The following is a 24,585-nucleotide window of genomic DNA, read 5'->3' as shown; positions in this document are numbered from 1 at the left end:
GTAGTCCCTCACTCCCATCTGGTTAGCATCCCCTTTCACTCTCAAAAATGTTCTTATGTGGATGATAAATTATATTGTCATCCCTGACTCTTCTTGACCCCTTAGAGAACAGGATAAGGTCAAAGTCCACTCAACAAAATACTTCCTAGACAGCATTCCTAGGAATCTGAAAATGCAAAGTACTCATTATCACAGAGGATAAAGGAGAGTAAGATTATTTTCTTTGTCTTGCAAATATTACTAAGTGGATTGAAAAAAAATGCCAAATGGAAGCTCAGAACATAAAAAGTTAGAGACTCATCAACTATGACTAAATTGAAAATAACAGCATAAAAGTTAAGTTAATGAAACATAAAATATGTTAATAGATATATAAGGAAATTAAGCAGTGAAACAAATTAATAAATACAAGTTTCAACTTGAAGAAGAATGATAAGGGGAAAAAAGTAAGACTTTACTAGGCAGAATTCCCATAAAGTTATCTGATCCCATCGAAATTTCACAGCATGCTTCAGTAACAGTAAAACACAAATGAATTAAGATTAGCTGCCATAGCATTTAGTCAAGTAGTTGAATGTAGATATAATGTCCCTAATACTGGTGAAGCAGTGATTAAAATCACTGCTGCAGAGATATCTCCCCTGTCAGCATGGAAAACCTGATACTGGTAATAGTAAAGATAGCGTTTACTTGCATGTGGAATAGAGGAAAAAAAATGCATTCTAACCATTTGCATTCTAAGTTCTACTTATAATAGCAAAATGTATATCCAAAAATTAACCATATATCTCCTTTTTATAACTATTATTTGCTAAAGACATGATATTTTTGTATTTAATTGGCAATTAACAGCTTCAACCTCACATACCCAGCTATCTACTCAGCATCTCTACTCAGCATCCCAGAAGCATCTTGAACTTCACAACCCAAATAAATCTCCACCTTTGTCCCTGCTCCTATGCCTGTCTTGCCCACCCAATCAGTGGCTTTCCATCCATACCAGCTGTTCAAGTAGGAACCCTGCAATTCGTTCCCAGCACCTCCCATGACCTGCCACATCCAGTCAATCACTAATTCCTTCAAATTCACCTCCAAAATGTAACACAAACATTCTTCATCACTCCTGCCACCATATACTTCTCTTACCTGGATGGCTGCAATAATGTCAAATATTATTCCTCCCTACCCAAATTTTATCACCACTTAGAAGTCAGCATGGTACTTGAAAAATGTAAGTCATATTGCCTCACTCTCTATCTGTTCTATTTATCTAATTATAGATTCATCGGAAGGTATAAAGAATATGTAGTCAGGTCCCACATATCTTTCCCCCACCTCTCCCTAATAAAAGCCCTACAGTTACTTCTTATTGTCCTGTGGTTAATAAAATAAAGTCTGTTTTTTTTTAAAGATTTATTTCTTTTTATACAAGAACCGGGGTATAGGCCAGAAATGCGGGAGGGTGAGAAGATTCACCAAAGACAGAGCAGGGAACAGAACAGGCAGACAGAAGAAATACACTGCTGAGGGGAGCAGCGGATGAGACAGGAGAGGTCTGCTTCGCCATGTGGAATTCTCACCAGCAGGCCGGAATCAAACCCACGCTGCAGAGGCTGTGGACAGCTTCACAGTGAGGCGCTCAACCGCCTGCGCCACCAGAGATGCCCAATAATAAAAATTCTTAAATTGGCTTCCAAAATCCTGGGATCTGTCAATGCTCCCACCACTCATATTGACCTTGCAGTTTTTCAACTGAACCTGCCTCTGGCCTTAGCTCCCAGCTGATTTCCCTGCATGAAGCCTTTCTTTCCTCACCTGTCCCCTCTCTGATTCTATAACTCTTCTTTGTCCTTCAGACATGAGCTGCATTATCCCTTACTTAGTGAGCCTCCCATGACTGTACATTCCATGAGGTCCCTGTCACATTCTATTTCACAGCCCCTATCCTCTTCAGTCATGGGCCTTGTCATCTAGAATTCTTGTATGTATTTGACTTTTCATGTATGGCTCACATCTAGGACTTTGTCTATTTTGACTGTCACCCAAGTCAAGCTCAATAGCTGCACATAATAAGTACCTCAGATTGAATTACAGAAACATCCAATGGTTAGTACTGTTTATATCAAGTAAGAAATAAATTGGATCATCCTGAGACCATTCTGAATTTCAGCCTCTTCCCTTTGTTCTCCTCCCCACTCCAATATCCATGAACTTGTTCTATGCATGACCCAATTACAATAAGGGCACTTAATTTCCTCTTTGATTTCCTTTCAATAACAGATAGTGACTGATAATTCATTTAGAATATATTGAAACCTGAATGTCTACTGATTATGTTCCCAAGCACCAAGCTTTCTATAATAAAGACAGAGAAAAGATGTCATCTCTTGAGGGGAAGCTGGAAAATGATTATTCTGAAAGAAAACTTGTTATGTATCATAAACTTATGCTTCAGAATCATTCGTGAATGAGTAATGAACTCAGGAAAGATCAATGAAGCATTCTCTTAACCCCCTCAACCTATTTTTGCTGAGAACTAAATAAGGGGAAAGCTACAAGAGGAGGCAATTTAGGAAGAGAAAAATATGGTTACTGTAACATGCAACTTCTGCAAGAAGAAAATTGGGCAATTCATCTAGTTTACTATGAGTAGTTTTTCAGACTTCAATCATGAGTCACCTAAGTAATTTTTTTCTTCTATTTAATTCCAAAGTTTATTTATTTTATTAGTTTCCAACAGTAAAATAAAATAGTGTGCAAAAGCCAAAGTTTTTTTTAAAGCAAGCAGGCGGTAAAAAAATTTCAGTGGTCTCTGCTCTGGCCTGTGACATACAGTTTTAATCTAATGCCAATAGATTTCTCTCCTCAAAAAATTGTTTAAAACATTTAACATATTCTCATCTGCTTTCTTGATGGATGAGTCCTCCTCTGTAAAGTTTTTGGTGATATAGAGTAAATACAAATTAAATAGCCATTCAAAACCAGCATTAAAAATAGTGGTGCAGGAATTGATGGTGCTAAGTACCTCTGTGTTGAGTGTGTTTTGAACACACACCATGTGGATGGACTGAAGAGTGAGGAAACAGAAAGACATTGCTTAGTGACTGGGGGGGTGTCAGGTCTCTAAGACCAGAAGAACTTTTGGTCCCAGCATCACGTCCATCACTGTTGAGTTATTCTCAACAGGTACCACCAACCCAGGATACATCAATTTGTAGGTATTCCAGTCATGGTCTGAAAGTTGAGTTTCTTATTTTTAGTTAGTTTGGTTTTTTAATTTTTTTTATAGATTGCCCATACAGTTTATGTATGGATAAACAAGTTATTGGTAGAAACAGGTAGAAATAAGTTATTGGTGTGTTTTTTATAATTATTACATTAATGATAACCATACATTTATGCTCATGGTGATTTTAATGATTGTTTTAATACATTGAAAGATAATACTATGCTAATAGATCAACCAGAAAGAAATCAGCCTATAAAAAGTGAAAATCACTGAAAAGTGAGTAAAAATGAAGTAGCTCCAATCCTTTTGGAGGTTCCTGTCCAACTTACTTGTCCTGCTGCCTGCTTCCCCAGGCTCAGCTCCTGACAGCAGGTGGGCACCACAGGTGCTTCAGTTCATTCTTCAGGAATGTTTCCAACATGATAGTGCTCTCTGGGTTGCTAGGAGTTCAATATTTGGCCAGAAAAAAAAAATGTGTATGGCACAGATTTTTTTTTTAAGTGTTGATTGAGCACATAATTTAAAAGTCAGAATATTAAATAAACATCTCTGCCCTTTCTTCCAACAGGCAGCCCAGAGAACTGCTCTCCACGCTCTGTCTGACAGGTACATTTTGTCATTTTTATGAACTATAAATTGCTTTATGAAACATTGAGCCCTATTTATTGTGGCATATAATTCATAATCGGATTCTGTCCCTAAAGTATCTGTGAACTGGGATGTTAAACATTTTGCATGCTTGGATTTGTCATGCATGTGTGAAGTTTATTGCTGCAAAAATCGCCTTGTTGTATTTCATAAAAAGTATGAAGAATCCCTTGTTGTGCAATGAAACAAGAGACAAACTTGAAAGGGCTGAATGGCATAGTAAATTCTGAACTTTGAAATTGGTTGAGATCTAAGCTCATTTTTCAGCAATAAGTACTTCACTTATTTTGAGATGTTTTCTTCAAACTTTTCCATATGATTTCACCAGGCACTATTTGTGTTTTGATGAGATTCTAATACTTTATGCACGCACCCCAGTTCATGATCCTGATGCCTGTCTTTCTACACTTTGTTTTGTTCTCTCTGTTTTTGTTACTGAATGAGATAAACCTAATCAATAAGCACAGCAAAACTGTATTTCATTTCCTGATTTGGCTGAAGACTATATGAAGATAGTTGAACAGGGATATGTAAAGTTACTTTCCAGAATAGAAAGGTTTTGATTTTTCCTTACTGTTTGGGGCAGGGGGTGGTGTCTGTGTGTTTTAAAGAATTGTAAGGAGGTAAAGATGAAGCCTCTGCATCTCTACACAAATGAGGGTCTTACATTTTTAGAAACAGCTGGAGGAGGTGCTTCCTCAGCTGACTGGCAAGCATCTGAGTGTTGTCTGGCCAACCTTCACTACCCTCCCTTCCTTTCCATTTCTTTTTGTGTGGAATGAGCAATCATTGTATAAACCAGCTCTGTTCAGTACTTCTCAGAGGTGAAACATGTCACTTTGTGAATTATCTGAGCTCCTCGGTGAAAAGCATTTTCTCCGTGGTGGCAGACTGAGCCTGAGTTTTTTAGTTTTTTTTTTTTCCAATTAAAATGCCTTCCCCATGACAACTACAGAAGCCTGTGTGCTCTAGCGTCTCTGCCATGTGGTCTTCTGAAAATGTTTCTGGGATTATCACAAAAACTAATAACTATACTACTCCAGACTCTGTTGGTAGAAGGAGGAGAGACCCTGGATCGAAACATATTTAAAATTCCTTTCCTATCTATATTTCCTTTTTCTTCCCTCCATTTCTCAAGCAAGCAATTCTTTCCACAAACTTCATTGAGAAGTTTAGAATGTTATATTATTTCCAACAGTTACAAGGTTTCTTTTAGGGATGATGAAATGTAAAATAAAATTATGGTGATGGTTTCACAACCCCGATTACTTTAAATAGATGAACTTTATGGTATATAAATTTTATTTCGATGAAGGTACATGTACTGACACAAAATGTCATTATGACCTTTGATAGAAAGAAGCAAAACCTATTTTAGGAAAATGTGGACTCCTTGAAAGTCCTGGTTACAAATAAAGTCATCAGAAACCAGGACTGAGATGTTCTAAGACTTCTTCCCTAAAAAATACATGAATCTGGCTAGGGTAGAAAATGTATGTAGATTTTAATAATAAGTAATGGATGCTATTCCCTTTGACTTTGTTTTTGATAGTCTCTCTTCTAAAACAGTTGACAGGTAAGTTAGCCTCTTAGCCCCTGTTGATTTTATAGCTGCTAAATGCAGAATACTATGAGGGAAAAAAGTCCATTCCTTTGAAATAGTAACAGAGGTTCTCATTGTCATTATGCTTATTATGAATTTCTGTATCTTTAAGTATAGGATAGTATTTCTTAAATCTAACAGGTTTTCTGTTCAAAATTGGGGGAACTGTGTTCATTTCCAGATGATGAGTTGACTTGTTATTCTAACAATGGAGTTATGTAAAGTTACCTTCTCTGAACTGTTTTGGGGGCCACGCGTTATAATTTCCATAAGTAAGAAACATCTATTTGGAGATATGATAAGAAACAATTATTTGGAGATATGATTTAATTTTTTTTCAAAATAAGAATTTAAAATACCTGCTGAATTAATTGCATTAATTTACTTAAATTTACTTAAATTAGAAAATGCTAACTTATCATGTGATGTCATTTCTATCACATAACTTGGTACATGCAATAAACCAGCATTTTTTAGAGAAGGATCAGTGTGATTTGAGTTTAGACCACTGCATGAATTACCTCATATTCTGCCTATCAGAGGAACCACCTTAGGCTGAGAACGGAACTAAGTAAACCAGCCCCCACCCCCACCCCCAGGTTATGACCTTTCTAAGGTAGAGATCTACCCCCCCCACAGTATTAATCTGTTATACACAAACTCTTCTTTTTCCTTCTTTTGTTTCCCACCTGTTATCACCTCTTGATATAAAATTCCATATTGACTAGGCAGCACTTTCATTTTTGTCCTAGAGGGGGGAAAAAAGCGCTTTTCAGACTTTCAGGGTGCTGTCTGAGTTCTGTAATTCTGAAATTGGGCAGAAAGCCTCTGTGAGCTCACGCCAAACAACCACAGGCTCCTTGTCTCAGTGTCCTGCTAGTTCACTCATCCATGGGCCCATTCCACTTCTATGCAGCCTTATGACTAAAGTACCCAGTGAACACCAGGGTATTTGCAGGGTATTTGATACAGGAATAGAGCCATTTTGTTCCAAGATGTAAAACTTGATGAGGAAATAGGATTTGGCTGTCTTGGGGTTGTTGGGGGAATTGACTTTACACTGTGGAAAACTAATATTCTTCTGTTTCCCCATAAGAAAGCCTGCCTTCAGGGCTTTGAGACTGACCTGATAGAACTAGTTATAAAGAAAAGGAGTGATATTTACCTTTCTTTTCTAGGTTAAGACTGTATGCTTCAGTACAGTGAGTCTTTAGCAATTAATATACAACCTTAATAGAATAGACCATGATATCCTCAATACCTAAATTTAAAAAACATCTGTGGTCACAGCCACAGAAAACCCTTTGCTTTTTTTTTTTTTTTTTTTGGTTTTGTCTGAGCAATGGTTCAGCCACAATAAACAAAGTGCACTGCAAGTCAAAACTGGATTCCAGTGTCTAGGCAGATTCAGGCTTCAGCCCTACTAAATGTGTGTCACCCTGCAGTGACAGGAACAATTGTTGCAAGGGTGAGATGGTGGGTTTTTGCTGGTGTTCTTCTTTTATGTAGAATTTTCATCTGTTTTATGCCATTTGAGGATCATCTGACCAGCCAGAAGACCCACTGTTGCTTCAGATAATATTATTTTTAAAAAAACAAGAAAACAAGGGGCCTCCCCGGTGGCGCAGCAGTTGAGCGCTGGGCTGTGAAGCTGGCCCAGCATTGGTTTGATCCCCGGCTGGCTGGTGAGGGTCCCACATAGCGAACAGACCTCTCCTGCCTCACCCGCTGCTCCTCTCAGCAGTTTATTTCGTCAGTCTGTCTGTTCTGCTCCCCACTCTGCCTCTGGGGAATTCTCTCACCCTCCCACTCTTCTGACTGTTACCTAGTGCTTGTATAAATAAATAAGTAAATCTTTTTTTTTAAAAAAAAAAAGGGCAAGAAAACAAGGCAGGACAAGGGGGAAAAAATCTCAATGAGGTAAACAAGCCAACTATAAGAAAACCTCTATTCATAAAAGAGCACTAACCACTATCGTCCTTACTTATTCACTCCCTGTAACATGCCTTTCAGATGCTTTGCCTCTTATGGATTATTGTTTTGGATGGGTTCAAGTGAGGCAGGAGAGAACAGGGATAAATAGGCGTGACGTTCATTGATGGGGGTCTGTCTTTGGTGTAGAAGCAGTGCACTGTGAAAGCCGCCACATCACTGGTAATGTGGAAAATATGCAAAGTGCCCTTAGGAAGGAGGAAGGATATGTGTGCAGCATATGAAGTGCCTCTGAATACGATTAACTTCCCTTCATAAGTAGTAAATAGTAGATAACTGTGATCAAAAAGAGGATTTGTGTGATTTATCAAGCTGAGCAACTGTGCATTTGCAGAGAAACTGGAGGTCAATCTTGAAATCTAGGGCAAGAGGAGCACTAGGAAATTGCCAGGACTAAGAAGTTAATCATACCCTTGGACTGCCTCCATCTGTCTCAGAATGACAGAGCTGCTGCAGAGCAAGCAGGGATGCTTTATAGCAGCAAATCAGGAATTAATATTTTCTGTGAAACCTCAAGCATCATTTGCAGTAACTTGGGTTTTATAAAAATGGAGCATAATTTCATATGAATAAATCACATTCTGCTAGAAATATGAGAAGCTGGGGGGAAAAATTGTGCTTGACTTTAAAAAAAAGAAAGGAATGAGCAAGAAAACCAACATGAAAACAGTTGTTGAATCGCTGGTACTTGGAGGGCAAGAACGGCCATGTGGTTAAATTGTGCATATAATCATCTTCCGAAATGTCAGCCTGTGACTCCAGAAATGGCTATATTTTTATAGCCTTGGAGATGCATCACCAGACTGTAACCTGTCTGCCCATCTGGCAATATCTCAGGTCTAGGATTCATTTATATTGAAATCCAAATAACTGCCATTGATTTATGCATTTATGCCACAAGTATTTATAGAGCGCATCCCTCCTGCCCTTCTAGGCACTGTGCTGGTGCAGGGATGCCATGGTGAACAGAAGTGACCATGAGCTGTTGCTCTTAGCTACACTGTCCAGCAAGGAGCTGGCTATGCAAAGGAATGGGCTTTTTGGGTTTCTACATTTGCTATGCTCAATTTTGCACTTTCTCAAATAAATCTCACCCATCAAGTCTCCCCTTTCCATTAGGAAAAATATAATGAAATGAAATAAATGAGGAATAGCTAAAAATGAAGGGGCTTTACCTCTGCTTGTTTCTAGTCTGCATCTAAAAGTAGGACTGGATAGGCTCCATGTTGACGGGCAGGCAGGGCCATCGTGGAGTCATACAGTGGAGCTATGTATCTAGCTTCATCTCCCTGACCCACTGCCAGGTGGAAACCAGCTTCAGCAGAGCAAAGCCAGGTGTGGGGGTGGTCACCAGCGCAGAGGTGTAAGTTTCTAGGTGAAATTTTACACTGTGTCCCTGACAATCATAAGAGGAGAGTCATAATTGCCATGTACCACTAAGAGTCTTTTTTTTTTTTTCTAAAGATTTATTTATTTATTTATTTATTTATTTATATAAGCACTGGGTACAGTCAGAAGCGCGGGGAGGGTGAGAGAATTCACCAGAGCCAGAGCGGGGAGCAGAGCAGGCAGAAGGACTGAGGGGAGCAGCAGGTGGCAGGAGAGGTCTGTGCGCCTTGTGGGACCCTCTGGTGGCCGGGAGCAGCCGGGGATCGAACTGGCGCTGCAGAGGCTGCGGGCAGCTTCGCAACCCAGCGCTCAACCGCTGCACCACCGGAGAGGCCCACCACTAAGAGTCTTTATGGGTCCTAAAGGGGTTCATGGGGGGCTTTTAAGAAAGTTTTAAAGTTGCAGCTTTGAAGATGCCAAGGTGACACATCATGCTTTAGATACCAACAAACAACTTACTCGGTTGTAGTAATACTGTATTTGTCTCTACTGATAAGTATAATAAGTAACCTTAACATTTCTGGCAGAATTATCATTTCATCCCTAGCACCCAACACAGTTCCTGGCCACTAGGAGGCACAATGAGTTATTTGATGTATCAATCTTGCCCTGAGGATCCACAGGATCTCTAGTCTCTACAACTCAAGGCATTCTTTGTAATGCAGTCCTTTGGTCCACCAAGTGGATAAAAGCTTTTAAGAGCTTTTGAGTTCAGAAGCACTGTCACACTGACTGTCTCATTATATGACCCTCCTAACAGCCCTGTCAGATAGGAAGGGACCACTATACAAATAAGAAATTTAAAAAAAAAACTTGGGACAGGTGATATACTCACCCAAGGTAACAAGGTAGCCAGTGGCAAAGCTAGGACTGGACTGCAGGCCCCCTGATTGGCAGGGAGTGTAACTCTCTCATCCCCCATCATGCAGCAGCAGAGCAGGCTTGGTGGGACAAACCATGTGGCCATAGTTTGCATTCTAACAAATCATCTACTGTCTGTACTAATACTCTTTATGTTTCTAATAATAATTACAATAATCCTACCACTTCAGGTATAGTTGCCCTTTCTTTACAACCCTAGCACCTAGTAACAGTTGCTGACAGTGGAGAGATGCAATAAGTTATCTGATGAATGAACACAGACAATAAGCAAATCAATGAATGAATAAAGATCAATGTTTTGCGGTTAATGGATGGCAGCTTTGGGAAAAGGCTCTTCTGAAACTGGCTAACCAGCACGGCAGCCTCAGGAGGTTGAAGTCCATGTTCAAGAGTGTTTCACTAAAGGGCATGCCTCTAAAATGCTACAGAACTGAGAAACACTATAAAATGCCATGCAGGTGGAAGGTAGGGGGGATGATAAAAAAAAAAAATACCAGTCCAACATTCAAGAAGAAAATTTCAGGGAAAAAAGACGCAAAAGATTGAAGTCACCCAGTGCAATTACATTTTAGTAGAATTGAATTAGAAATTAGTAACTAAAAAGTATGTGATGCCCTCGTGCATGGAGAAAGAGAGAGGTCAGAAGACCTCTGGTTCCTCCTCTCACCCCTCCCCACTTCTTGTTGCTGTGCTCCATGCTATTGACACAGCTGAAAACACTCTCCCATAGTATCTCCACCAATGACGCATGCTTCTCCTTCATTCATTCTATGAATATTTACAGTACTCAGTCCCCAGGGTAGTCTCTATGGAAAATCCATGACCATGGATCCCTCTGCCCCCGAGTTTGCAGTGCGATCAAGGAAAGGTAGACATGCCTCACCTGCCATGTGGAACAGCTGTCCAGGCATGCGTACTTAACCACTGTTCTTATAGATCATCATGTCGGTGTCATAAGCATCTCATATGCTTCACTTCATTTAATCCTTACAACCTCCTCACCAAGGACCTTAAAGAGATGTTTTCAGTGAAACTTTATGTGAGATAAAGCTTATTTTCCAAATATTCTCTCTAAAATCCTAATGAATCTGGATTTCCAGAGACACAAAACTTAACCCACAGTCTTTGGTCAGTAAGCCTCCAAGTGGTCTGACTCCAGTCAATGCTCTCAGGCACTTCAGTAACCACCACCCCATCAAATAATAAAGAAAGGATGTCTGGGGTGGGGGTGGGGCATGCATATAACATGGGAGATCTCTGACAGAGATCTTCTGGGGGATCATGTAAAGAGGGGACAGTGCTCAGGATGCCCTTCAGCATCCACATGAGAAGACACCTCAGCCTCACTGCTCCTTTGGGAGAGGCCACTGAAGTGTTCCTTGCCACCTTTCGGTGGCCTGTTAGCTCAATTGGCTGCATGAAAATCACAAGCAAATGCAGGCTGTCAGGTCTAAAACTCAGCTTTTAAAAAGCCCCCCTTGTACTAATTTCCACAATAAAATTCAATGGCTCCAGAGAAGCCATTGAGTTCTATCAGGTAAATAACATACAGTTTAAAGGTCCCAAACCTGTACTTTATACAATAGAACAGAACAGCCTGGAAGAAACTGTTACAGTCTTTTGAGTAAATAAATAACAAGTTGTATGAAGCCACTAAGTGCCCTTTAAGTTGGCTCAGGGACTTAGGGGGAGACCTGGAGGTTAATGTTGCTGCCCATTGTCTGAGCTAGGAAACAGCAGGAGGGGCCTCCAATGAAAGAAGGTTTTAACCCTTTTAGTCAATGCCCACAATCACTATGGGAACAGGAAGGGCCGACTTAGAAAGGTTTTATCTCTGGTGACAGCTGCACAAGGATGTGATTGTACTTAATTCAGTTGTACACTTGAAAATGGTTACGGTGGTACATTTTATGTCTATTTTACCACCAAAAAAAAAAAAAAAAGGAAAAAGTGAATATATGTCCCTGTATATACTAAAATCCCTAGATCTTCAGGATGATCTCCTTTCCCATAAGTCTAGAGTGGGAAAGCATGGTCTCCCTCCTGGCTGGAGGTGCAGGAGTACAGGCTAGAGGTTCCAGCCTTCCTTCCCCACTAGAGGAGAAGCACTCCAACGGACACCACCTCCTCCCCTGCTCCAGTAGCTGGGGTGTGTGACCAGGGAAGAGCAGAACTCATCATCCACGCTTTCCATTTAACCTGCTTCCTGAAGGGGACTGGGGGTGGGGGCGGAACTAGACACCCCATATATGGAGTGACATAACCATGAAAACCATACTTTAAATTGCTAGATTTTTCTTTCTGGCTTATTTCACTGAGCATGATCCCTTCCAGCTCCATCTATGTTGCTGTAAATTGCATGAGTCTATCTTTGATTGCTGAGTAATATTCCATTGTGTAGATGTACCACATCTTCTTGATCCAGTCATCTATTTTGGGGCATTTGGGTTATTTCCATAGCTTAGCTGTTGTAAATAGTGCTGCCATAAACAAAGGGGTGCAGGTGCCCTTTTGAATTAATGTTTCTGTGTCCTTAGGGTAAATAAATACCGAGGAGTAGAATATACTGGATGATCTCACTCATAGCAGGAATTTAGAAAACCTAAATAAGGGACCAGGAAAAAGACTAATTATAATAAAGTAAAAATCAAAATCAACAAGCAGCTATAAACCAGAGACACATTACAGAGGGTGAAGGGGAAGAGGGATTAGGGTCAAAATAAGGGGGGGGGGGATTGTATGGGGAATATTGCCAAGATAAAAATCCATACATTACAAAAATGAAAAATGATGTAAAAAATATATAAAATAAAATATATATATAAAAAATAAAAAAATTGCTAGCTTTCATCCATTATTGTCTACATTATATGTTCCCTTTTTGGCCTTGTTCTGTCAGACTAAGTAGATAAAGTGATGGAGGTAAAATACTTCCCGTCATACTCCTTTTGAAGATCATGTAGTTGTCCCTGCTGAACCACGGATGGCAGTACACTGTGTGTCCAATATCTGTTACTCATTTCATGTTTAAGGTATCCAATTTTTTTTAGTGTATCCAAAAAAGATGTCTCAAAGTTGGCATTAAGTAAACCTATTGTGTAATTACAATTGTTTTCAATATTTGTCACTACTGTCTACGGATTTTTTAAATATATAGCTAATTAGCTACTTAGATCAAATCAAGTGTTTGCTGTCCTGCCCAGATCATGTTGGTTAACTGGTGGCCATTTCTGTTAAAACATTTAAGCTGATGACACATGAAGATGCAATCTGTAGTCTCTCCCCTCACCCACCTTTGTGGTCCCCATGTTACTGACCCAGATTTAGGAAATTAAACTTAATTTAAAAGGAACCCAAGGGTGACAAAGAATATATTGTACAGGGGAAAAAAAAAAAAACCCAGAAGATACGAAAAAGATGCGTTGTTAATATATTTCTTTTTTCTCTTTTAATTAAGGTAACATTGGTTTACAACACCATATCTGATTTAGGGAAACAGATTCCTTCCTCCTCAGATTAAGTCCCCACACCACACCCACCACCAAAGTACCCATAGTCCTTTACCCTAGACTGTTGGCCCCCTTTGCAATTGTGTGTTTCTTAACTCACTGATGCTACTGTCTTTAGATATAACCCTCTTGTCTAGTCTTTACTAAGTGAGGACCAGCTGGAGAAACATTTGTGGTTGGTGGGTAGTTTGAAAGTCAATAGATTAGGATTCTTTTGTTTTGCTTTGTTTTGTTTTGGTTTGGTTTGGTTTGGTTTGGTTTGTTTTGTTTTGTTTTGTTTTGTTTTGTTTTGTTTTGGTTTATTTTGTTTTGTTTTGTTTAAACCCAAGCTACTTAGCTGTTTTTGATGGAAGTTTATTTAAACTATGACACCAATTCTGTTTTGTTTCGTTTTTTAGAATATACTTTTAGTGGACAAAACTAACCAAAGCCCCTCCCAGCTAGTCCTCCCAGGGGCTATTTCACTCTTCAGACTCCGGGAGCCAGCTGGAACACGCTGCCCCTCCAGCTGCTGGGCAAGGGGCCTGCTCCTTCACTTCTCTTCTCCATTCCCCAATCAGCCTCCTGGTGTCCCATTCCATTGACTGCCACCGCCCCCCACCACCCAGGCAGCCTTGGGCCAGTGAGGCCATGCTGGCTAGCTGACCTTTGATGACTGCATTTTGGAGCCCGATGAGCCCCCCTGCTGCTGTTGAAAGGTTAATATGCTCCCCATCCACTGGATTGGCCTGACCTTTCCCTACTCCACCCTGCTTCTTTCCCTGTGCTGGCTCCCAGGCAAGTGACTGACCAGTCAGCTGCTGCCCAGCGGCCTACAGGCAGCAGTGCCCACCACTGGCCTCATCAGCCCCTGTCAAAGCCAGGTTATTTGCATTCCTGTTACTCAGGACCATGATTCCTCAACCTTGCCTCCTCTCCTGCTATCTCAGTAGCCTTGGGTTTGCGTTTTTACACAACCCATTCTTCCTCATGTCCGGATAGGCAGTGTTCAGTGTGTCAAGGCTCACTAATTAATTACAGATCAGCTAGATTAAATGTTGAAACCAAACCAATACTTGTGAGTCTATAGTCCCTTTCTTCATTTCACAGGCCAGGTCAGCCTGCTTGCTGGCCCTAGGCTGGCCAGTTGGACAGGGCCTCCCTGAAGCCCAGCCCAGCCCAACCCAGCTCTGTCCATTTAGCCTCCCTGTGGCCTCATTTTTCCTTTTCACAGCCAGTGAGGCAGGGACCCACTTTAGGCCACATTTCTCAAATGGAGACAGAAGCCCTTTTTAGTCAGTCCAATCCTGGTACGGGGAGGAGAGAAGGAAAGTAACACACATGTGTGAAGGCACTTCCAGCCATGAATGCTACTGAAGCATGGCGTTATTTCTTACATCTCGGAGGGAAAACATAAAGAAGGTCCCTATTTCTATTCCTTTTGGAGTCACTGAGCTTTTCATGTAATTGCAAAAGAACAGTCATGTGGTCCCTTGCTGTTGTGGGAAGATGAACATAAAGCTGAATGATAATCCATTCCTTTCTGACAAAGGCAGGTGGTGTTCAGGCATCTGGAGTAGGAAGCCTGCTGCACCAGGCCCTGAGCTGGAGCGGGATGTCATCCCATCTCATTCCCGACAGCCCTTGGATGCCATTGTCCCCATTTTACACATGGAGAAATGGAAACCTAGAGCAATGGAATCATTTGCACAAGGTTGATGAAGGGCGAGAGCTGGCTGGAGCCAGGCTTTAGGGTGGCAGTGTGTCCCCCAGCGGAGAGGACCTGGCAGATGCCGTAGGTGCAGCTGCTTGGTGCCTGGTGCCCCTAGGACCTCATCTGCCCCACTGAAAGACAAAATCTGATCCCTTTAGCTGCTCACACACAGCATAGACTTGAGTGCTGCCAACAAGAAAAAGAGCAGCTCTCTCCCCTCGCCCACCTGTGTGGCAGAGGCTCAGATGTGCAGTCACATTTAAGCAAGGGAAGTACTCTTGGCTCCCTCCATATTTGAACATAAAACAGGGATGAACAGACTCCCATGCAGGACTCCACTGGGGGCTTGCGGGTAGAACATACCCCATCTAGGTCTGTTCTCTCCAAGAAACTAGTTCTAGGAATTTCAGCCCCCCCACCCCCACCCCCTCCATTTGTGTTCTGCACTTAAAATATAAAATGACCAAAAAAAAAAAAAAAAAACAATAAGTGCATGGTCATTACTTAGATTTATAGGATGGTTCGAGAGGAAAGCCAAACCTTTTTTTCCTAAGACTTATATTTCTTGATGTTTTCTTTTTTTCTTCCCACTGGCTGGAGAAATATTAGCCATTCACTAACATATCAAAATGAAGGTCAACTTTTGCTCTCATCTCTATAGCAATTCTGTAGCTCGTGGGTCTTTAAGATATGAACTCTACCCACCCATTGTTCTTCTGGGCACTCAGGTCATCAGTCATCCTGATCTTCTTGTCTCAGTTGAATGAAATAGAGCTCTAGGGTAGGGGAGACCACATCGACCCTGGATACCAGGAGGTCTGAACAGGAGGGCACACCCCTGACTCCTCCCTTTCCCTTTAGCCCTGCCTCTGCCACAGACTCATTTCCCAACCCCAGCATAGGCTGCCTGGAACTGTTCTCCTTCCCCCTCCCTGCCAACCTCCCCCTTACTGATCTGCTCCTGCCCTAAAGCCATGTCGCAGCTTACACATCTCCCTGATCAGACCGCCTGCCTTTACTGTCCTCCCCCACAGCACCCTCTGCTTGCCTCTCCAGACACTCATCACAGTTGTGATGCTTCGTCCCCTGCCTTCCCAGGAAGACAAGCTCCATAACGGGGCTGTCAGAGCTTGGCACCCAGTGTGCGCCCATGCACAGCCTTCACACTGTTCCTCTGAGTCTTCTTTCTCATCTGTAAAGTGGGGATGGTAATATTCACTCTGTCCACCCTGAAGTATTGTTGTCAGGCCTAAGGACATTACTGCTGCAAAAGAACTGCATGAAACAAAAAGCTAATTACAGATTATATACTTTTTGGTAGTACAGTTGCTAACAGAAAAAAAGAAAAAGCAGCCTGAATAGCTTGATGAATAATAATAAAAGTCAAAACATTCCATCACCCCAGCACCTTCTTTCCCTTTAACTCTTGATCCCAACTTAGGGAAGACTGGCAACTTTTTCTTCCTTTTTTAAATTTTTATCAAAGTAACTTTGGTTTATAACCTTTATGGAAGCTTCAGGCATACAGCATTATATTTCAACACGTGTATATACTATGATCACCACCAAAGGTCTAATTTCCACCCACCACCATACAACTGACCCCCTTTACCCATTTTACCCAGCCCTTTTCCCCTCTAGTAACCATCGGTCTGTTCTTATAAACCAAGAGTTTATTTTCATTTTATTTGGTTGTGCATTTGTTTCTTTATCTTCCACATATGAGTTAAATCATAATGGTATTTGTCTTTCTCCATCTGGCTCATTTCACTTAGCATAATACCCTCACACTTCATACATGGTCACAAGTGACAAAATTGCATCTTTTTTATTGCTGAGTAGTATTTCATTGTAAATGTTTTGTCTGGCAATGATAAACATGAGTTTGGGAAATGAACTCTAGGTTTGCAGGTACCACTTTCTTTCCCAAGGAGGGCAAGTCTTTATTAATTCCCACATTATTCCCAAACGTGTTCTGTTGAATAAAATAGCATCTTCCAGTATCCTTTTCTCCAAATGCAACAGAATGCAGCTTAGGATGAGTAGAACTTGGTAGTTTAGTGCACTAAAAACCCTTCAGTGTCAGCATTTGCTACACCTGCTTTGGAAGGCTATTCAGTAATTTTTTTTATAGAAATTCTAATCTCATATGACTACTTTATGTTTCTAAATTAGCAGTCGGGTGCTGCAGTTGTGAAGTTTTGTTTCACTGGGGAAGTGAATACATGATCCTTTTCAACTCATTCAAATGCTTTAAAAAGCAATATTTTAACCTTGAATTTTGTGACTTTGAAGTCAACTCAGGTGACATTTTACCACTCCTGTACTTTTATTTCCTGACTGTTCTCCATCACACTGTCTGTTCTGTTACATTGCTCGTAAAAGACAGTTTTGGCAACCTGAAATATGAATTCCCAAGTCCCCAGCTTCCAGATCTGTGATCAGTTGTAATTAATCCTCTCATGTGTCATTTCATCTAGAATCCCATTAAATAGCCCAGGAGACACTTTGCAAAATCTACAGCAGGAATTCCCTGCACATTATTGAACAGTGATGCTGTTGCCAAGTGCCAATCATCCACCTTAAGTGATTCATCCCCAAACATTCCAGGAATGTCTCCTCTGTGCTTGACACTGTGTGTTTTTATGGTGGATGGGGGATAAGAAAGATCACAAACCTAAGGTTGCTAAGGTTTAGCAAATAAAAATACAGGAACAACAAATAATGCTTTAGTATAATTGTATCCCTAATGTTGCACATTATTTATTGCCTATCTGAAAATCAAATTTCAATGGTGCCCTGTATTTTAACTGACAACTTTACATAGTATGATAGTGTGATGATTTCGATCATGGTTTGATTGAAAGACCATTACAAACAAAATGTTCTGTAAAAAACATTTGATCCTTATTGGAAATTGCATAAGAAAATGCCAAGATTCTGGAAAGGGATCTGTATAGAAACTATGGATGTAACTAAAATCAAAATTGCACTCACTCTTTTCAGATGGTAGCATAAGCTTATCACTTCCAGAAAGATTGTGTATGACATTGCTCTTGATTTTCCATCTGAGTGTGTGTCTCTGTATGTGGAGTGTATGCCATACTAGCTGCAAGCATTGGGCCTAAGTGGAAGTCCAGGTTGGGGAGGCACCATATGCTGGCTGGACGTATCTCACAGAGGCCTGCACTTTCCCTCCCACCATCCACATCCCAAGGACTTCAGACCCCCACTTCTGAGAGACCTGAGCTTCTGCCCCAGCTCTGACAGGACCTTTGGTGCTGTGGCTAATTTGTATTTTGCTGAGTTATTTATGCCAAAGACTGTCTGTTTTGATAGAGTGGAAACCTTTTTTGCTGTCACTGAGGAGAATCCCTGGCCTGTTTCCACATCTGCCATAGGCCAAAAGGATTTTTCTGTTGACCTCTAAGAGTAGTGGGTGAGGGGCCAAAAGCATCACCTTTTAGCATATGGCTGTCAGGCTGCAAGGCTCACACTTTCTTTGAAGCTCCGTTTCTTACACACTATGATTCCCCCAGTTATCACTTCATTTTAATTATTCATTGCCTAGCTTTTTTCCAAGTGTAATTAATGAGATAAGTTACACAATGGCATTAGTAGTAAATAGTGTAATAGAAAAGCAATTACTGAAGGGGCAATTTTAATTCAACTTATTTTAATTACATAGGACTCCAAGTTATTTAAAATCCTATCTCCACAGAGCCTCCTTTGAGCTTCAAAAACTATCACCACCTTGGTTACCTAAAGACGGTCTGCAAAATTTTCTTCCACCATTACATTATTGAGCAAGTCAGGGAATTCAAGTAAATAGGTAACCAAGTAGATCATAGGCTGGAACCGACCCCCTGTAAAGGTAGTGATCCCAGGAGCCCACTGATGGCCTGTGCAGCAGGCATTTTGTTTGCAAGGACAAAGATAGTAGAAACCTATGGCTGCAGGCAGGAGCAGCTTCATATGCCAGTGACCTGTGCCAGCCTCTGGGGCCTCATACTCAGACTGTTCGCACTTGGTCTCAAGCTCTGCAGTTTCTCTCTTGAATTCTTAACAGCTTGATATTTGAATTTGTGTTTCTTAACTGAAGTCCAGGGGACAGGGGAGTGAGCAGGAGGAACTTGGAACATTGACTGACATACTGCCCACCTCACTGGGTGGATTCTCTACCGCTGCACCCATGCCCAGGACCTGGCTTCACCCAGCACTCCCCTGTCTGCCCTGTAAAGTTGCTGCTGCCATCCTGTATCCCCTGGCATGACCACATTCAGGGTGATTAGGGCACCACGCCCAGGCACCACTGTACCTCCTTCCTCCCCCAGGCAGCAAGGCCCAACTCCTTGGGTAACTCTTCAAGGCAAGCCTCTTGCCGCCTTGATCCAGGTGTCCAGTATACCCCAGTGTTCAGGGTCATTCTTCCTTCTTAGTGTTAGTTGGCACAGCAGGCCCATGGGTAGAGGAATTGCCTGGTTCAACCTCATAACCCTGCAACCAAGGCACAGTGCAATGAGGCTGTGAGAGGCTATACTCACCTCATAGGTATCCCAAATAGCAAATAAAAAAACACCATAACCATTTGAGAGGTCATGGAAGAAATAAGGAAGCTCTATATTTTATCACTTGTGATGACACTTTTTTCCTGCTTTTTGATCAAAGGTTTCATATCCTTTGTTGCAGTGAATTATATGGCTGGTCCTGATTCCAGGACTTGGGGAAGCTGGGTCACTGCCCTCAGTCAGCATCAGGAAAGGCCTACTATGAAGGTCTGAAGATCCGCATGAAGTGTTTTTTCTCATGTGATACTCTGAGGCCTAAATTCCTTTGCTTCTTGAAATTGATGGCAGCACCACCATGATGCCACCACCAAATTGGTGGTGACAGCACCACCACCATGTGGACTCTGCTATCCAGCTGGCCACACACCTTCCCCCTGCCTCCTTCCTCCCACCCCTAAAATCTCCTGTGAACCCTCAGCTCAGTTTTCCTTCATTAGAGAAAAAAAGTAATTCTGACAAGACAAACCAAAACTCCCACTCAGAGCGCCTTCTTGGCAAGGACAGTCCCTACTACATGTTTCCATCCTCTCACCTTTGCCTCATCCAGGCCTGGCTGCATTTCCTGAGGCTATGGTGGGTGTCCAGTGCAGGAACACACTGCAGCCTCGCAGGCCAGGCTTGTCCCAAGTGATGCCCAGGAGAATGGGAGACCTTGCTGGGCTGAGCATTTTATCAACCTGTTGTACACTGCTTGGTGATGCTTTTGTTGTTAGTGGAAGAACTCATTTCGGGGATAACGATTATACATTCTCCATGATGGTGGAGCTGGTGAGTCATAGGATTCAGACTTATTGGCACTATACTCAGAAATAATACAGCAAATAAAATTATATTATAGACCGCATTCTAGTTTATTTGAGCACCCCCTTCTTTTCCTTAACATCCTCTTTCTCTCTCTTGGCTCAGTCTGCCCATAAAACAACCTATCTATTTCCAGCAAGCCTTAAAGAAACAAAGGCCAGGTTTTAACATTAATGTCCTGGAATAAAATACCATCATAATCCCTCCCTCACAGGTTTGGCTCACTCTCAGCTTCTGTACGTGGGTGTCATTTTGAGTTTTGAGTGTCTCCCCACAGGTTCTCTTAGGAGCACAGCCTCTGCGGGGTGTGTTGGAGGAGTACTAGCCTCCGGGACTCATCTCCCTTTATCTGGATGTTGTCATGTGCGTGTAGTGACTATAGCAGCCACCTTGGGGAAGTGAGGATAAGCCAAGGACAGCAGTGAGAACAGATGGGAAAAACCTGCATCTTTAATGAGAGCACTAAGCCTCTGAATTAACCATTTCTGGAAACACTGTCTTCTTGGGAGAGATGCATAGCCTATGTTTTTGTGTATTTTAATTGTGATCCCTCTTCTTGTCGCCAAACATAGTCAGTACCAGCTCTGCTCTATTACACAGCATTTGAAAGGGTCTTTATGAACAGTACTTCCTACAAAAATACCTGAATAGTACATGTTTGTCCTCAGAGTTCTTATCCGAGGAACAAACCAACTTAGTTTGTGACAGCTAACAAGATCACAGCTTAAGCTGATACGGCCACAAGTCTGTCTCAGATGCTGTGATTTGGTTTCCATAAAAATCCCTTTTGCTCATCATCCTTAAGTCTTGTGTTTCTTGGTGAGATGCAAATTAAACACCACATGCTGCTGACATTCAGAAGCTCACTTTATTTGCTTTACACACAGGAGAGGAATGGATTTGGTTTATTTAGTGACTGATTGGGTTAAGCGGAGGGTTTTCAGGAGCCAAACATGATTCTAGACTAAGACGAGATGCTGCTCTCTCTCTAGGCCACTCAGCCTCGCTTGCGAGCTGACTTTGACCTTGTTCAAGATCACAGCTGTCTGGAGATTTGCATTGAAACAGCAAGTTATGGAAGTAAAAAAGGAAACTTGTATACTTGTATACAAGTTGTAAGAGGTAGTGTTGGGAAGCTCATTTGCTATGAGATTTTGTACATGCCATGCTCCATTTCTTTCCTGGGGAGTCAGACTAGAGAGTCCCAGGGTTTCTTCCTAATCAGTTTTTAATCCTATGAAATGACCAGATGAGTAATATGGGTTAAAAATGTGCAAATTAGAGGAATTCCTACCTCTTTAAGCTACTGTGTCAGAAGTGTAGCCGTTATCAAAAACTAAGTAATAATGATAGCCTATATCTATTGAACACTTGCTGTCTGCTTTGCACTTTGAAAATTTTTATAGAACCATAAGTTTAAGCAGCTATTACCACTAAAAGTAGTCAAGAAAGGACAAGTGACAAAAATAGATGAACTGCACTACATCAAAACTTAAAATGGTTTTGCTCCAAACAATTAGAATATTTAAAAGTGAAAAGTTAATCCACAGACAAGGAGAAAATATTTGCAAATTGCATATCTGAAAAGGGACTTTTATGCAGAACACATAAACATTCCAAATCAATAATAAGCAAAAATTTAAGGGCAAAGGATTTGAATAGACATTCTCCAAAGCAGAATAAGTACATGAAAAGATGCTCAACAGCATTAGTCACTAGGAAAGTGCAATCAAAGTCATAATGAGCATGTGCTAGGATTGCTAGCATCAAAAAGATGGACAACACCAAATGCTGGCAAGCATACAAAGAAGTGGGAACCCTGGCGGGAATGCAAAATAGTGCAATGCTTCTTTGAAAAACAGTCTTGCTATTCCTCAAAAGATTAAACATAGAGTTACCATAGGCTCAAGCTATTCACTCCTAGGTAGGCACCCAAAGAAATAAAAAGCTATGTCCACATAAAACTTACACATGAATATGCATAGCTTTCCTTGTAATAACCCCAGAGTGGAAACAACCAAGTGTTCATCAATTAAAGAATAAACAAAATGGGGTACACCTATACAATGGAATGTGGTTCAGCCATATTCCAGCACTCATACATGCTACAATGGGGATCATCCTGGGGAACAAGTGGAAGAACTGGGTCACAAAAGACCACATACTGTATACTGCTATCTGTGTCAAATGTCAAAAGGGTCAAATGTATACCAATGAAAGTAGATTAGGGCTAGACCAAGGGAAACATGGAGTGAAGGAAATGACGATTGTTGATGGTTACAGGGTTTATTTTAAGGGAGACAAAAAAAATCTAAAAATAGATAGTGATTACAGTTGCACAAACCTGTGACTCTACTAAAACACATTAAATTATATATTTTAAATGGATGAATAGCATAGTATGTAAATTTTATCTCATTGAAGCTGGGTTTGTTGGGTTGGTTGTTTTTTTGTTTTGTTTTGTTTTTTAATGTAACCAAGGAGCTCAGGTAAATTTTATTGTTTTATTGTAATATTGTAAAGTTCCCATGAGGATAGCAGTTTGGGGCTGCACTGTTATAGGCCTCACTGAATTGAACATACATAGAAGTTTATTTAATGGCTATATGATAAATACGTATATATGTAACAGGATCTCTAATAGATATTGCTTTAAAATACTACAAAGTACATGGAGGTTAAGAGATGCTCTCACAATAGAACCTCCTTCTTCAGGACTAAAGCATGGACCTCAGTAGGCTGCAGTAGGTCTTGTCTCTCTCCACATTATTTCATCTCTAGACACAATCTCTGGCATTGAACCCCTAGTGAGAAGAAAGTTCAGAGTAGCATGAAATTAAGATAGCCCATAATCTCTTGGCATTTTGCTGTAGACCAGAAGAGTAAAAAGCAATAAAGTAGGAAGCTTCCATTCTCATGTCCAACCTTTCCAAGGTCAATGACAAACATGCTAAGGTCAGAAGAGCTACATTGTCTTTTGCAGGTAGGTCAAAATGAAACATTGCTGGGGTCCTTCATCTGGGGCGGCCAACTCCTTCTCTGCAGCTGGAGTATGCACACCCAGAGACCTGGAAGCATCTTCCTTACCATCAGCCAGCTAACTCAGTCTTCCAGAGGCTTTCTATCACACACACCCTGATTTCCCCATGGCTCCCCTAGTCACTTTTGCCTCCATATTTCAGCTTTCACTGCCAGGGGAGCCTTTTTTAGAGTGAATCTTTACAGGTTTTCGATGGTTGGACTCAAGCCCTCCAGAGCTGTTGCACATTACAGCCTCCATTCCAGTTGCCAAGGGAGGGATGTTGAATTCTCCACTTTAAGTTACTCTCTGGACTAAGAAGGGCTTTTCAACTCAGTGTCACTGGTAGTACCACCCAGCTGAATGCAAGGGAAGCAAGTTCATGTCAGCAGAAGGCAGCTGAGTCCTGGCATGGGCTCCCTAGCAGTGGGCAAGGAAAGGGTAGAAATGCATCTGCAAGCTTGTCGTGTTTAGCTGTGCAGTGCAAAGATGGCCTGGCCAAACCAACACAGGGCTTTCAGAGAAGCAGCACACAAGGGGACAAGTCCAACTTCCTCCAGGGCCCTCACCCATCAGGACTGTCAGATTAAATCAATTAAGATGTGCAGGGGTGTCTGCTTCCCAGTGAGATTCACACCCCCCTCCATCCCAGAACACATGACCAGAGAGCTCCACCCCATTCAAAGACATCAGTCCAGAGAAGATTGCTGGATAGAAAATGTGCTGGTGGCCTTTATTTTACAATAAACAAAATATTATTTTAGAAACAGAGAAAAACCATACAATAGTCCAGGAATATTTGGGGATCAATGAACAGCAGTAGATTGTTATAGTTTCCCTTTATCCATGAAATACCTTCCTCCTTTGTTATGTCATATCTGAGTCTTTTTTTCAAATAAAATTTTATTGATTTACCATTGGTTTACAATACTATGTAAATTTCATAAGTACTGCTTCCCACCTCAACATGTGCATATGTTGGTCTTTTGTCAAATGTGAAAGTAAAAGTTTTTTTCCAAATATCACCCAGAACTCCATGCAATAGCTCTTTTTGTCTTGATCTGTCTAGAAGAGAATGTTCTTTGCCCATCCTATTAAAAAAAAAAAAAACCCTAACAAATTCAAAAGCAGGGCTATCACCAGAACAAAAGAATTTATATTCTTTAGTAAATATCATTCATCAGGTACTAATGTTGTAAACTCAGGAATCCTAAAAGAATGTTCTGGTGCTGCCTAAACAGCTCCCCAAACT

At 41.2% G+C, this 24,585-nt stretch overlaps 1 protein-coding gene across 1 annotated transcript in view; it reads left to right on the top strand.

Annotated features, from left to right (window-relative positions):
• The window catches only part of AFF3 (ALF transcription elongation factor 3), a 479,720-nt gene that overhangs the window by 400,509 nt on the left and 54,626 nt on the right, over positions 1-24,585 (top strand). The window contains exon 11 of the mRNA XM_054701906.1: positions 3,798-3,835. Coding sequence (XP_054557881.1) covers positions 3,798-3,835 — 38 coding nt within the window. The remainder of the gene's footprint in view (positions 1-3,797; positions 3,836-24,585) is intronic.

This window comes from Talpa occidentalis, unplaced genomic scaffold (genome assembly GCF_014898055.3).
Source record: "Talpa occidentalis isolate TD23 unplaced genomic scaffold, MPIMG_talOcc4v2.1 talOcc4.5, whole genome shotgun sequence".
In the NCBI taxonomy this organism is placed as follows: domain Eukaryota; kingdom Metazoa; phylum Chordata; class Mammalia; order Eulipotyphla; family Talpidae; genus Talpa; species Talpa occidentalis.
The sequence above is the reverse complement of the archived record's forward strand: the minus strand, read 5'-3'. Positions and strand labels throughout refer to the sequence as shown.